Source organism: Elaeis guineensis, chromosome 4, assembly GCF_000442705.2.
Source record: "Elaeis guineensis isolate ETL-2024a chromosome 4, EG11, whole genome shotgun sequence".
In the NCBI taxonomy this organism is placed as follows: Eukaryota; Viridiplantae; Streptophyta; class Magnoliopsida; order Arecales; family Arecaceae; genus Elaeis; species Elaeis guineensis.
In genome coordinates this window covers 132,800,185-132,816,986 of record NC_025996.2, presented here as the reverse complement: position 1 = coordinate 132,816,986, position 16,802 = coordinate 132,800,185, and the positions used below count along the sequence as shown (strand labels likewise).

The following is a 16,802-nucleotide window of genomic DNA, read 5'->3' as shown; positions in this document are numbered from 1 at the left end:
TTAAAAAAATAATTTGAAATGTGGAAAGTAATTTGAAATGATATTATTTATTTTAATTAAAATTAAAATTTTTATTTTTTAAGTTAAAATTAAAATTTTTATTTTTTTCATATTTTTTTAAATTTTTTGCTTTTTTATGGCACTTTTTTTTTAATTTTTTATTTTTTTGACATATTATTTTAAAAAAAATAATTTGAAATGGAGAAAGTAATTTGAAATGATGTTTTTTATTTGAACTAAAATTAAAATTTTTATTTTTTTTAAATTTAAAATTATAATTTTTATTTTTTTTCATTTTTTCTTTTTTATAGTATTTTTTATTTTTTTAATTTTTTAAGATTTCTTTTTGAGATATTTTTTTTAAAAATTAATTTTAAATGGACAAAATAATTTAAAATTATCTTTTTTATTTGAATTAAAATTAAAATTTTTATTTTTAAAATTCATTCAAATTTATATTTTTTATTTTTTCCTCATTTTTTTCTTCTTTTATGATATTTTTTTAAAAAAATTAATTGGAAGAGGAGATTGTAATTGGAAATGATGATTTTTATTTGAATTAAAATTAAAATTTTTATTTTTTTAAAATTTATAATTATAATTTCTATTTCTTTTCAATTCTTGTTTTATGGTATTTTTAATTTTTTTTACAATAATTTTTTTCATATATTTTTTTAAAAAGATAATTTGAAATGGGGATACTAATTTGAAATGATAATTTTTATTTTTATCAAAATTATAATTTTTATTTTTTTTATAAATTTAATTTTTTTTATTATATTTTTTTTTTGAAAAAAAATTAAAATCGTCAAAACAAATGACGTTTTTAAAAACGCCATTTGAGAACTGTTACAGGGTGAATGTTTTTTTACCCAAACACCCGTGTGGCGCCCCAGCATGCCACACACCAAGGCCAGCCCTTTCGAGTCCTTTCCTCGGACATACCAATGAGCACGCAGCAGTCCAGCCACATAGCCAAGCTTGCACCTCTATGCCCCTGCTTGGCAATACTGTTGTACTGAATATAGATGACACCCTCAAGTGCCCATAAGCAATCTGACCCCTCGAATCAACTGCAATGCTCATGCGCACCTCCGTGCCATAACCTAGACTCTTCCCAAGAGTGCTCCGTAGCTCAACACCTCTGTGTCAACTCTAAGGCTTTGCCCCTCAAGCCAAGCACTGCTCATCCCAAATATCTTGATCCTCAACATACCCTCGTGCCATGACATAACCACTGTGTCACTGATCCGCAACCCACCAAGCTGCCCTTTAGTACTACACATACCAAATCTATATAGCACGACTATACAATTTCAAATGGTGTTTTAAAAAACGTCATTTGTTTTGACGATTTTATTATTTTTTTTTTTGGCGTCGTCTACATGGAAAATGGGGGGTGACGTGGCGACAATAAAACGCCATTCAAAATGATATTTTATCCTGTTTGCATCAATCTGGTAAATAAGTTAAAAATTAAGTTATTTTTATAAATAAATTTTTTTTTAAATTAATTAAGTAAAGCACCCCAAGACATCTCTAATTGCTCATCAGTTTCCCATCTTGTAAATTATAATGGAAGAAAGAGAAAAAGGAAGCAAGTTTCTTGATCTGTCCTTGCATTTCTTAGCAATCTCCATCATGCTAAACATAATAGACATCATGATTTGGAGAGCTTCCAGATATGTTGATTTGCCAGTTGCATCCCAGATAACATTATCATATTGAGGGTTCCATATCTACTAAAAATTATGGGACATAACAAGTAATATTACTGCATCCATTCATATAAAATTTTTATCTACATTGCTCTCTCAGAAAGAGAGATGCTGAATGAAGTAATGCTTGACCACATTTATGCTGTGAGGTCCTCTATTTTATTTTGGAATATCAAGGAAATCATGCCAAATACTTCATTCAGAAGGGGAGAGGATAGCAATATTTTGCAGCAGTAGTGATGGTCCACATAAAATGATAGGAGATAAATATACCGAACCCCTTCATTTCAGTGATCGTAAATGCGCATGTTATGTTTACCATTTTTTTAATTTGGTTAATCCTTGCATGTAGCTATTCACAAGGCTGTTCTACCACTTAATGAAACTAGAACCGATGCGAAGCAAAACATATATATCCCTTTCACAAAATCTTGCTCTAATGATTTCATAATGGAAGAAAGAAAGGTCTGATATATTCTTCCAGATTAAATGAAGAATTTAGAAGTCTTGAAGCTAAATAAGGATGAAGTGTCTCTGCAATTTATCTAGCAGGCACAAATAGTATTGAAGCTGTATGTTAGCAACAATAGTTTGTCATGGATCCAACAGTCTTTATATCACGCCAACGACTTCTGTAGATAGATATTTTTCCTTTGCTTCATCGGGTGTCTTACTGTTGTACAGCATATAAGCAGATCAAGACACTGTAGCCATGGCATGTGAGTTTTCCAATGACCAGTGACATGTATAGAAAGCTTGTTATCTTCTCTAACACCAAAGGTATCATCCATTTGATCATTAATGACTTATGAACTCAAATTTAACCAATGTTTAGTATGTTTTTCTTATACAACAATCAGGCAATGCCTCTTCAATTTTTTTTTTTTTAATTTTTTTATTGAAGGAACCATGTTTGAACCCTTCATTCATCAGTTGTTGTCACTGCATCTCAGAAGAAAAAAATAGAAGTTTTGCAGCAGCCATGATTTGCATAAACTGATGGCTAATAGCACCTATTGGTGGTAGAAAAATTGTGATAAACCATGACATAAGCATGTTGCTTGAACATGATTCCATCAAAATGTTGCCATTAACGGAATCCATTTGCTCATAGTTATAATTCAGAACCGAGATAAATTCTCTCCAAGTTGAATAATTTTAGTTTGGTGTTTGCTGAGGCAGCAAGGGTGTTTCTTTTTCAGATTTTAGTTTCAGAGTCTCTCCCCTTCTAAATATACCGAAAAAAAAAAATACAACTCTAATTTGAACGTGGTACAATCCACCATTAGCTTCAAAAGCCACATGCTACTACTGAAACATGTTAGGTATGAAGCAACAATAGTTCTTTCCAGCTTCGGCCATTTGTCCGCTAATGAGAAACTGGATAACAAGGCTAGAAAAAGCAACAATCTGAACTGCTCTTTAGAGATATTGGAGCCAAGAAACGCCAATGGAACAACATTACGCTTCCTTTCCCGATACATTGACAGTGACATGGCTTTTTGTCCATGACCTAACCACTGCAAACTTTGAAAACTAGGCGGTGCGAAGAATCCATCTACCCTGTACTACTCTGCAGCAAAGTTTTTGAAAAGCTATCCAATATTCAACTTTTAGGGTACCATCATAGACTACCAAGTTGGGGGGAGGATGGGAGCTCTGCTCTTGCAAGAGAATCCAAAGTTGAAGGTAGCCAGATCTAATCTTTTCTGACAGTAGACTGAGATCATCTCTGCAGTGGGAGAGGAACTAATGAGCCATCGAGCACATACAGGGATAATATATTTATTTCAGAAATCTAACATAAATTTCATACAGGTCGTAAGTGGAAGCATTGTCGAGTTGACAGACTTCAAAGTTTCTTTCCAACGCTCCATGTCTCATCGTCATCTTTTTGGTACAAGGCACTTCACCACATCAGGGCCATACATCGTTGGCGGATTAGATGATGGCAAATGCTATTTAGAAAATGCCTAGCACTAATAGCATTAGGCATTTGATCACCATTCAGATGAAAATTCATGAACTCTACAAATTTGACACCCAAGTTTTTTTTTTTTAACTCCAAAATAGGAATGAAAACAAACTCAAATTCCAGCTATTTGGTAGGATGAAGGGAGTTGGAGTATGTACTGAAAATAAGAATAAGTGACTTCATTCAAATCATTTGACAAAGGAGTATTCTCATTCTCATTTCAATTTCAAAAGCAGAATGAGAATACCCTAATTCACTAAATTTCAGTTTTTACTCTCTTTTAATATTTAAATTTTATTTCGATTATCATTCTGATGCTGATTACAAATAAAATATATCAGAAAATACGATCATTTTGATTTTTATTTTAATCCAATTCAATTCTGATTTGTATTTCGATTTCTAATGGAGACCAAATGCATCCTGTATTCCTTTAACTAAAAAAGAGGATGATGCATATAAATAACTAAGGTATAAAGATTTAGCCTTAATAATTTCATTAGAATCTCTCAAACCAAAAGATAAAAACACTAATCCCTTTCCTGGCTCCTGCCCTGCTACTCCTACCAAAAGATCCAACTTCCAAGGCAGGCCAGGTCACAAAAGTCCAGCGGCACTCGCTTTCTTCTGAGAAAATTCATCTCCCCTCTCAGCGTAATGGCCACATCTCCAAAAGATTCTTAACAGAGGCAATACCTCACGCAACCCCTCAAAAATAAAAAAGGACATGTAGGACATTTTGTCCTCTACCTTCCCATGCTTCATAAGAAAATCCCTTATCACATGACCCATAACTCTACTCCAGACTCATCACCAATCCTCTCACCTTATCTTCTTCATCTCTCCTAACCTCCTTACAAGCCCCATTCCCCTTCTCATCATTTCCACCCTCCCAAATATCCACATACACTAAGCCTAAGGAAGAATAATTCCATGAGCTCCAATAGGCTAAGTGAGATAATTATGAGTAAATGGCAAAGGTTGGCAGCCAAGGGAGGGAGGAAGTGGAGCAAGGGGCACTTTGTGGTGTATGCCAAGGGGGGGAAGAGGTATGTTGTCCCTCTGAAGTATTTGGACCACCCCATTTTTCAAGTGCTGCTGGAGATGGCAGAGGAGGAGTTTGGAACTACAAGCCATGGGCCTCTTAGGGTGCCATGTGAAGAGGAGCTGATGGAGCACATTGTCTTTCTGCTGAAGACCAACCCTGCTGAGGATGTGGAGAAGGCCTTGGTTTCCATCACCTCCTTTAGGGGACCTTCCTTTTCTTCTCTTTTTCCTCTTTGCCATTCCCAGAACAATAGGCATAATATAGTCTTGTAAAATTAGATAACTTGGTTGTTCTCAGAAGCCTACTTTAGCTGTGGCTTTGGCTGGTGAAGTGTTTTGAGCCTTTCTCCATGGGAATCTTCTACTACTAGTGGAGTCATATGTAAATACCAAACTGTTCTGTCCATATAGTTGTATGCTTTGCCAGTGTAGATATGTCCTCTTCATCAATTCATAGAGGTTTCTATTGGAACAGAGATTGCAATTTACACAGCTTTGTTTCCAAACATATGAACATATTTTTCATGTTGAATTTTTCTGAGTGAAATATGATTTTGTTGTTTCTGAGAGTGATTACAGAGGTTTTTGGTTCTAAGGACAAGAAATCTACTAAATGAAGCTGCATTTGTTAGTTAGATCTTGTGGATCATAAATTTGTCTGCATGGAAAGATTTATGAAACAAAACCCCTTCAGGAAGCGAATCTTTTCCTGCTTAAATGTAGTGCATCAATCAAAAGAACAAGAGACCAGACAAGACATTAGTTACTCATCTACAGACTATCATGATCAACTATCACAATAATGAATCCTTCCAAGCGTAGTTTCAACTAACTAATTTGACAATAACAAACACTGTTCCTTAAACATTCTGTCAAAGAAAGACAATCAGAAAGATTCTCTATCTATAGCTCCTCCATTAGATTCAATCAAAGTTGATTTAGGTTTTTTGGTTTTAGTTGAGTCTTATTTGACCCGATATAATCTAAACCCATCCTTAAAATTTTCATTTTTATCCTAATTACTTTTTCAATTAAAATTAGATCTTTCTTAATCTAACATTTGAAGAAAATTATCAAAGAGAATCTCATTTTAATTGGCCTAGAGATAGATGACACATACTTTATGTGTTATTGGAATAAGTAACTAAGCTTCTCGCTCACCAATGACCTATTACTTCAAATCCACTATGATAACATATAAGCAATGTGGTCCAGCATAAGAAATATCGCACCATTGAACCCCTGATAAGAAGGGTGAGATCAGATGGCCTTCCTGCTCCTATTCAAGCCTTATATTGCAATTTGGTCCCCTATCATTCTAGTGTTCTTATATGACCGTTGAGAACTGCATGATCAAATCTTGTCCAATATGATATAATAATTCTGAATCATATATGGCATCTTTTTATATAATTTTTTTTTTAAAGAACTTTTGAATATTTATTAACTATTAATTTAACTTTGTAAAAATAATTATTTCCAAAACTTTACATAACCTCCCAGGCCCAAGGTCTTCTATATATATATCCGATGACTTCTTTGCTCTAATATTGACACTAACAAATTATGGTGTTCATGTTGAATAGTTAGATCTTCATTTGGATTTAAATCCAATAAATTACAGTGCTCTCTATCAAGAATATAGTCCAGACCATCCATTTCAATATATAGATTTGGCTGCAATTTAATAATTGTTCAGAATACAGTAAGATATGATATCCTTTATATTGAAAAGCTATTTATAAGCTATGCACGCAGTTCATACCTCAACTCTTAGCAGTGATTTTTGAGATAGAATGCCAGTATTGATTATTCAATGTGATAGCATACCAAGGTATTAGGTTGAGATCATACCTCGGTGAAAGAGAAACTCCACAAAGTCAATATCCACTCAGCAATCTTATAGGTACAACGCCCAGCCTCAACAATAATTATAAACAAATTTTAAGCACTCAGTAATGGTTGTACTCAATATAAAAAAAATAATATTTTTATATCATATGTTTATTTGAAATAAATTTTAAGTTCTGATATTTTTAATATAAATTTGGCCAGACCAATGATATGGATCCTTGACCAGCTCGGTCGCCATATGAATTTAATAATTATATTCTAGATCCTTAGCTATCTGTGCATCACATACCACTTGGATGGTGCATTCTACTCATGTTCTGCATAATTATATAATTAATATTATTTTTTATTATTGAATTTCACTAAAAATTGGATTTATATCAGAATAACATCCAACTTGTATTTGTATTTGGATTTAAAAGATGTAGATACAGCTGATATTTGACTTGTATCAATGTCTATTCAGAACAATATAGTTATGTTTAATGAGCAATTTATGTCTATGTCCATTTAGAATAATATGGATACTAATTTTAATATCGATTTAATATCCTTATCCATATTTATATTTGTCGAAACATATGGATAAAAGTATGGATATACTAATGTCAAATCTATATCCAATCTATTCTTAGCACTATCTGCATTAGACTTAGAATGGTTGTTGGGAGACCAGATCTTTGCTATGTTGATGAGGATGGCCATCTCTTTGTGGTGGATTGGCTCAAGAACCTCAATAGATGCCAGGGTTACTACAAGTACAATATATTCTTAGGTGTCCTAAAGTATAAAGCAACGATCTTAATTAGATGGTTATTATCTCTTGTGTAGATGGCCCTATAGAGTTGGAAGGCTATTGCACACTCATCCCAAGACCACTGGATCCAGTCAAAGAGGAAGAAAGATTTCTTTCAATCTACTTAATTCAAAAAAACTCTTAAATAAAATAATAAATAATAGGAATTTTTCATGATCTGCAGATTGTGGTGCATATCACGGATATGCTCTTTGCTTTCACTCCATTTATTATGTTTTAGTGTGCGGAAAGTAAAGTCTATACTCTTTTCTTTCACTATCTCTATTCTCCTTCTCTAAAACTATATTATATATCCTCTAGTTATGCTAGTGAAATTCTCAGGTCGGATTCTTCATCCAATTCAAAAAGAGAAGTTGAAAGCTTCTACTATTTTATAGAAGTCTAATCTCTTTACTTAAATAGGATTCATTTTCTAGCTAGAAGAGAATGATGACTCCCCTCTTTTTATGCCCATAAATTTCAGCACAAATGGATTAGTTTACTCTCCCAATTAAAGAGGATAGAAATTATAAAAATAATAAAATATTTTTAAATTTTTTACTTTTGGTAGAAGTTGGATCTTTACTTTTGCATTAACTTCATCTATAATCGTATCATCAAATTCTTTTTGGATTAAAAGTTATAACTTTCTTAACTTTTGGTACTCATTGGCGTCTTGGATGTAGCAGATTTTGCTTCTAAAATTTATTCTGATTTACTTGATGTGGCTAAATTGGTCTCTGATTGGTTAGATGATCCTCCTAAATCAAAGCTCCTCCTCTTTGAAAAACTTAGTTTCTAATTGAAAATAATATTGGAGAGACTTCTGCTTTGCCTTTTCGTATCTAAGAGATCCATGTCTCTTAGCTTTCTGATTTGATGTCGTTCGCTATTGCGAAGTATCTATCTCTTTTTGCATCACCACAATAAGCAAATCTTCACCCCTAAATATTGGAGATAATTTTGTGACAATAGTTTTAGGCATTGAAGCTAAAGGCATTAGTTAATATGAGCTTGGTGAAGTAGACAATCTTCTCTTCTAATAATGTGAGAAATCCCTTATCTTATCATCTGTTGCGATACAAGCAGTAACTATACTCATCTTTGTGCTCCAATATACTTCTAGTATCAATGACTTTTCTACTTTCTAGGAACCCATTACGAAAGATGTTGGGATCTCATCAAGCTTACCACTTCCAAGCTTTGTTGGCAATTTTTTTTCTTTCTTTGAGAAAAGGTAGCTGTTTTTTATGTAAAAGGTAATATGGTCCCATAGCTGAGGCTTGGAGTACTTTGTTCAGTGGGAGAAAAATAGGAAATGAGTCCAGATAAGCGCGTCCAACAATGGGTGTCGGCCGTTGATCGTAGGTTGGTTGAAGGCCTTGGTGTTTCTACATGTAGTTTGGTACGTGATGTTGGCTTGAGAGACTACAATACATGTTGGGGAATACCCACCGACAGACCAATGGCCGGAGGGACCGACCGACCGACGGACGGCCGGAGGGACCGACCGACTGACGGTCGGACCGACCTTCCGACCGACCGACTGACGGCCGGAGGGACCTTCCGACCGACTGACTGACGGCCGAAGGGACCGACCAACCGACTGACGGACGTCATCACCGGCCAATTAGCGGCCCATCACCGACTGATGATATGTCGGGCGTACCTTTCCCGACCAACTGAACCCGAAGGTCTGATGGCCGACTCACGTAAGACTCGCCGACCAACGAAGAGCCCCGACGCCACTCAGCTGGCCACCGACCTAGGGTCGGTCGACTCCTCCGATCGCCGTACAGCCGCCAGAGCTTGTCAGTCCTGACAGCCGCATGCGGCACGGCCATCTAGGGACATTGTCCCGCCGAGGGCATTGTCAACCCTAGCGATTTGACAGCCCCACGGGGATATGACACTTTCACGGCGACTCTGACAGTCTACAGTGAGTTGACAATTTCTCACTTGTCTGCGCCATTAATGACGGCGCCATACCGTGCTCCACTATATAAATCGGGAAAGGCAACAGTGCAAGGGATCCGCTCCCCCCACTTCTCGACTCCAAAAACACAGGCTCGCACCTCTCTCCCTCTCTCCCTCGATTGAGCTCTCTGTCTTCATTTCACTGTTGCCCAGTCACCTCTCTGACTTGACCGTCGGAGGGTCCCCGCCGGAGCCACCTCCGGTCAGTGTGGACTTCTCATTTTTGCAGGTGCCTGTTCCCCGGCGATCGGACGACGAGGCGATTGGCCGCAACAGATTGGCGCGCCAGGTAGGGGGGACGATGACGAAGACAAGAGCCCAACGATTGAGGATCACCGGGTCGGCGAGGTGCTCTTCCCGCCGGGAAGAGGCCTCCCCGCCACCGTCGGCGGCGGAGCCTAGCTCTCCACGCCCCGCAGTGACCACGGAGGCGCAGATCGCGGCCATCGTACGGCAGATGACCGTGCTGACGGACGCAGTCAAGAGCCTCCAGCAACAGCCGGCGGCCCGTCCGATGCCTTCCAGGAGTAGCCGCCGACGACCACGCCGGTCCCCGTCGCCTCCGCGCGGGCGCCCTCAACAGCGATCCCATGGAGAGGAGGAGGGACAGCCATGGCGCGATGACCGACGGTCCCACCAGCCCTCTCCTTCTCTGCTGGAACGGGCGAGGAAGGAGAAGCGGCCGCGAACGCCGTCCGCCTCCCCTTCGGAATCTTCTGGAGACTCCACTCCTGGGGTCTCCCAGCACCGACGGGCGGACGACTACGAGCGCCGATTCGAGGAGATCGACCGCCAGCTCGCGCAGTTGCAGGTGGACGGCCAGAAGTCTTCGAATGACGTCGACTTCCAGACTGCCCAACCTCTCTCCCGACTAGTTCTCGACGAACCGATTCTCAGTCGGTTCAAGATGCTGCACGTGGAGCCATACGACGGCTCCACCGATCCGATCGACCACCTTGAGAGCTACAAAGCTCTCATGACGATCCAAGGGGCAATCGACACTTTTTTTTGCATCGGCTTCCCCACCACACTCTGCAAGGCTGCCAGAGCCTGGTACTCCGATCTCCGATCGGGAAGTATCCACTCTTTCGGACAGCTCGAGCACTCGTTCGTGGCCCACTTCAGCACCAGCCGGAAGCCACCGCGAATGTCGGACAGCCTTTTCTCCCTCAAACAGGGGGAAAATGAGACGCTCCGACACTTCGTGGCGCGATTCAACACGGCCACGCTTGAGGTCCGAGACCTCAACGAAGACATGGCTATCTCAGCCATGAAACGGGGGCTGAGGGCGTCCCGATTCACCTATTCTCTGGACAAGACCCTCCCCCGAACGTACGTCGAGCTATTGGAGCGCACATACAAGTACATGCGCACGGACGAAGGGGCTTCCGACCGACGCTTGGCCGAGCCCAGAGGCCCGAAGGAGAAGCGGAGGAAGGGTCGGGAACCCGCCGAACCCAGCAGGCCCCCGATAGATAGTTGGGTCTCGCCACCCCGACGAATCCAAAAATCACCCCGGCAACAGACTCCAAGGCCGGCACGCCCCAGGTATGACTCCTACACTCCTCTCTCCGCTCCTCGTGCGCAGATTCTAATGGAGATCGAGGGGAGGAATACCTGCGACGGCCTCCGCCTCTGAAGGCAAAGGGCCTCGACCGTCGGAAGTACTGTCGATTTCACCGAGGCCACGGCCACAACACCGAGCAGTGCATCCAGCTCAAGGATGAGATTGAAGCCCTCATTCGCCGGGGGTATCTCGATAAATTTCGGAAGGGCCCGCCGACTCAACCAGTTGCCGATCGACGACCCAAGCCGACTGAGGAAGCGGCGACTAATCAGCCGACGGCCGGAGTCATCAACATGATCTCCAAGCGGCTGGGCCCGGGGACATCCGCGGGGGGGGAGCCGATGAAAAAGCCGCGCCCGGATGACGTAATCACTTTTATGGAGGAAGACGTTCGGGGCATCCAAACTCCCCATGACGATGCTGTCGTTGTTTCGGCAACAATAGCGAATTATGATGTAAAAAGAATTTTTGTTGATAATGGAAGTTCGACAAATGTTTTGTTTTACTCGACCTTCTCCCGGATGCGACTGTCAACCGACCGACTTAAGAGGGTCTCCATGCCCTTGATCGGCTTTGCCGGAGAAGCCGTCACGACAGAGGGAGAAATTACCCTGCCCGTGACGGCCGGCACCGAACCACGGCAAAGCACGGTCCACTTAACTTTCACGGTCGTCCAAGTTCCTTCGGCCTACAACGCCATCCTTGGACGACCCGGACTGAACTCCTCAAAGCGATCGTCTCGACGTACCATCTCCTCGTTCGGTTCCCGACCAAAAATGGGGTCGGAGAGATGCGCGGGGATCAACAGCTCGCACGACGATGCTTCCAGATCTCCGCTCAAAATGACGAGTCGAGGGGCTCCCTGACAATCGACAAGCTGGACCAACGGGAGGAGGAAGAGCGAGGTTCGCCGGTCGAGCAGCTCGTGGCGATCCCGATAGCGAAAAATCCGGATCAGAGAGTTTGGGTCGGGTCTCAACTGCCCGACCCCGAACGACGACGACTGACGGAGCTGCTGAAGGCCAATGCCGACATATTTGCTTGGTCGGCAGCAGATATGTCGGGCATCCCCCAGAATAATAACCCACCGACTCAACATCGACCCGACGATGAGGCCAGTGAGGCAGAGAAAGGTCTTTCGCTCAAGAGAGGCAGAGGGCCATCGACGAAGAAGTGGACAAGCTACTCGAAGCGAGCTTCATCCGAGAATCCATGTATCCCGATTGGCTCGCCAATGTTGTCATGGTCAAAAAAGCCAACGGGAAGTGGAGGATCTGCATCGACTATACCGACCTCAACCGAGTCTGCCCGAAAGACAGCTCCCACTCCCAAGATCGACCAGCTGTGACGCGACGTCCGGATTTCGACTGCTCAGCTCATGGACGCCTTCGTCGATACACCAGATCCGGATGGGCTGACCTCTCTGAGAAACGAAGATCCGAGGTCCCGACGATGAGGCAGTGAGGCAGAAGAAAAGGTCTTTCGCTCCAGAGAGGCAGAGGGCCATCGACGAAGAAGTGGACAAGCTACTCGAAGCGGCTTCATCCGAGAATCCAGTATCCCGATTGGCTCGCCAATGTTGTCATGGTCAAAAAAGCCAACGGGAAGTGGAGGATCTGCATCGACTATACCGACCTCAACCGAGCCTGCCCGAAAGACAGCTTCCCACTTCCCAAGATCGACCAGCTGGTGGACGCGACGTCCGGATTTCGACTGCTCAGCTTCATGGACGCCTTCGCGGATACAACCAGATCCGGATGGCGCCTGAGGACGAGGAGCATACCGCCTTCGTGACTCCCAAGGGCCTCTACTGTTACCGGGTGATGCCCTTCGGACTGAAGAAGCCGGCGCCACCTACCAGCGACTTGTCAATAAGGTCTTTAAAGCCCAGATCGGGCGCAACATGGAGTGTACGTGGACGACATGCTGGTGAAGAGTGCGCAGGTCCCGGATCATGTTCGGGATCTCGAGGAGACCTTCCGCACTCTACGACGACACCGAATGAAGCTCAACCCGACCAAATGCGCTTTCGAGGTGACCTCAGGGAAGTTCCTCGGATTCCTCGTTTCTCAGAGAGGGATTGAGGCCAACCCTGAGAAAATAAAGGCAATCCTCGACATGCGTCATCCGAACACCAAGAAGGAGGTCCAACAGCTGAACGAAAAAATCATCGCTCTCAGCCGATTCATTTCCCGATCAGCTGAAAGGTGCCTCCGTTTTTCAAAACTTTGCGCCACGCAAATGTTTTTCTTGATCGGATGAATGCCAACGGGCCTTCGAAGACCTGAAGAAGTACTTGACTTCCCCACCGCTGCTCGTAAAGCCGCAGGTCGGGGAAACCTTGTATCTCTATTTGGCCACATCTTTCGAGGCGATCAGTTCGGTCCTTGTCCGAGAAAACGAGAACCGAACCCATCAGCCTATCTACTACATCAGCAAGGTACTTCACGACGCCGAAGCCAGATATTCGGAGATGGAAAAGATGATCTTCACCCTGACCTCTCCGCACAACGACTCCGTCCATACTTCCAGGCTCATGCCATAGTGGTGCTCACCGACCAGCCCCTGAGGGCGATATTGCGCCGACTGGACACATCTGGACGACTGGCAAAGTGGGCGATGAAGCTCAGCGAGTTCGACATTCAGTACCGACCGCGGCCTGCCTTGAAGGCTCAGGTCTTGGCCGACTTCATCACCGAGTGCCCGACAACCGACCAAGGGTCGGGAGCTGAAGACCCGGGACGAGACGCGGTCTCCGAGCCAGACCCGGTCTCCACCTGGGTACTGCACATCGATGGAGCTTCAAACGCTCAGGGGAGCGGGGCTGGGCTCCTGCTCACGAATTCGGATGGGGTGGTCACCGAGTACGCCCTCCGATTCGACTTCAAGGCCTCCAACAACCAAGCCGAGTACGAGGCACTCCTCGCTGGCTTGAGGATGGCGAGGGAACTGGGCGTCGACAGCCTCCGGGCATTCTCCGACTCTCAGCTGATCGTGGGGCAGGTCAAGGGCGAATTCGAGGCGCGAGATCCGACCATGGTCAAATACCTTCAAAAGTAAAGGTCCTCGTGGCACGCCTCAGGTATTTTGAAATTTCCACATCCCTAGATCGGAGAACGCCCGTGCCGACGCACTCTCCAGACTGGCGACTTCGGCCTCCGATTCTTTGGGTCGGACGTTCGTGGAGACCCTCGAGCAGCGAGCGTCGATCGGGTCGAAGAAGTACAGCAGCTGACGGCGAACCAAGCTGGATGGACCCGATCGTTCGGTATCTGACCGACGGATCGGCCCCGAGGATCCCGCGGAGGCCAAGCGACTCCGATGGTCGGCCTCACAATATGTAATCATGGACGGCCGACTCTACAAGAGGTCGTTCTCCCTCCCCTTGCTTAGGTGCTTGGGACCGACCGACGCCGACTATGCTCTCCGAGAGGTTCACGAAGGAATTTGCAGGAATCACTTGGGGGGCAAGTCCCTGGCCTACAAAGTCCTGCGACAGGACTACTACTGGCCTACCATGAGGAAGGACGCGGCCGAGTTGGTCCGAAGGTGCGAACCTTGTCAAAAGTACGCCAACATTCAACACCAACCGGCCAGTCAAATTGCTCCCATTGTTGCTCCATGGCCCTTCGCTCAGTGGGGGGTCGATATTCTCGGCCCTTTTCCCCCAGCGTCGGGTCAAAGAAGGTTCATAGTTGTCGCCATCGACTACTTCACCAAATGGGTGGAGGCCGACCCCTGGCGCAGATCACCGAGCGGAAGATGGAGGACTTCATCCAAAAGTCCATCATCTTCAGGTTCGGGTTGCCGCATACGATCATCACCGACAATGGACGGCAATTCGACAACCAAGACTTCAAGACTTCTGCGCCAGGTTCCAGATCACGCACCGACTGACTTCAGTCGGGCACCCCAGTCCAACGGCGAAGTCGAGGTGACCAATCGGACCTTGCTCCACGGACTCAAGACCCGTTAAACGAAGCCAAAGGCCTCTGGGTCGACGAGCTAGGCTCCGTTCTGTGGGCTTACCGAACGACCCCCCGCGTTCCGACCGGGGAGTCGCATTTCAGCTTGGCCTACGGGACGGAAGCAATGATCCCGCTCGAGATTGGATTGCCATCTTCAAGAGTCGAGCGGTATCAAGAGCCGGACAACTCCGAGTGTCGGAGGGCCGACCTAGACCTCCTCCCCGAGCTACGAGACGAGACTCAAATTCGCATGGCTTCATACCGACAGAAGGTCGCTCGGTATTACAACGCCAAGGTCAGACCAAAGCTTTTCAGGCCTGGTGACTTAGTCCTGAGGAAGGCTGAGGTCTCGAAGCCCCTGGATCAAGGGAAGTTGGCTCCAAATTGGGAAGGGCCCTACAAGGTAGCAGACACTTATGGTCCAGAGCCTACCGACTGGAGACCCTTGAAGGGAAACCCATTCCCCGAACTTGGAACGCCTGACAACTTGAAGTTGTATTACCAATGAACTTTGTAATTGTTCGGTCGGAATACGAACTTGGTTTGAAATCTCGGAGTTTTAACTCTTCGACTAACGAACGGAGCTCACCAAGCCCAAGCCCCGACATACCGACTTGGACTTGGTATCCGCCTGAAACCGACGGCCTTATCGTCGGTAATGCATCGGACCCTTACAAGGACCGGTACACCCATATGAACGGGAGTTGACACTCCTTCGACGGTCGACGGTACATCGGACCCTTACAAGGACCGGTGCACCCTATGAACGGGAGTTGACACTCCTTCGACGGCCGACGATGAATCGGACCCTTACAAGGACCGATGCATCCAGATGGACGGGAGTTGACACTCCTTCTACGGTCGAACTTTCGGGCCAAACCATCGGCTAACAAGCCGATCGGGCCCCGACCAAAGAGAGGCGAAATGCCTACGCGACCGACGTCGCGACTCCCGACCAGGCTACGGCCGGTCGAAGGATATTCGGCTTACCACCGTCTATCGCACAACGCGACCTTAGTCGCATCCACGACTTACCGACCGAGCCACGGCCAGCCGGACGATATTCGGCTTACCACCGTATATCAAAAGGCGCAGCATGAATACCCGACGCAAGGGCATCGGGATCCGACTTGTCGTCGTTTACCCCGACTGAATGCGCCGGACGACATTCGACTGAACGCGTCGGTGGAGACCCGACTACCGAATCTTTGCCACCATTCGGTCGGCTCCCGACTCAACAGACGCGCCCGACTGACGACCTTGACTATCGAAGGCCAATCCAAAGTCGGGACCTACTCTACCTTCGTGGCGGCATGAGTTGCCGAACGTCCTAACCGACCTATATGGGTTAGAGACTTATATAAGTTAGCGACTCACGAAGACATTCAGCAATACACGCGAAAGAAAAAGTGAAAGAAGTTTTCATTCAAAGTTAAAGGTAAGATTTACAAAGTCGGGTCGAAGCCCGATTACAAGTGTTCCAAAAATAGAAAAGACAAAAGAAGGTCGGCAAGGCCCGATCATCCTTCTGAGTCGATCTCCTCGACCGACGGAAGATCGGGGATGACCGGTGTGTCGGCCACGTCGGCGCTAGGGTCGACGGCTGAAGCTGGACCTTCGGTTGGTGGGGGACTGGCAGTCGGCGCCACCTGCTCCGGGACGGCTTCCTCTGCCACGACGACGCCTCCCGATGGCTGGTCGGCCATCTCTTCGGTGGCTTCCTCCTCGGCCCCCGGTGGGACGATACTGCTGAGGTCCAGCTCCGGGTACAAGGCCCGGACCGCATCCCGACCGTCCTCGTACCCCACCCGGTACGAGGCGAAGCCCGACTCGAGCATCTCCTCCCGATACTGGTCGGAGGCCCGAAGTCCTCCACCGCCCGACTGGCCGACTCCTTCGC

The 16,802-nt window shown here is 45.1% G+C and overlaps 1 protein-coding gene across 1 annotated transcript; it reads left to right on the top strand.

Moving 5' to 3' along the window:
• The first annotated feature begins 4,626 nt into the window (after positions 1 to 4,626).
• On the top strand, positions 4,627 to 5,013 carry LOC105042631 (auxin-responsive protein SAUR36). The gene has a single exon (XM_073256198.1). It carries the CDS (start codon positions 4,627 to 4,629, stop codon positions 5,011 to 5,013), a length of 387 nt encoding a protein of 128 aa, XP_073112299.1.
• The last annotated feature ends 11,789 nt before the right edge of the window (positions 5,014 to 16,802 follow it).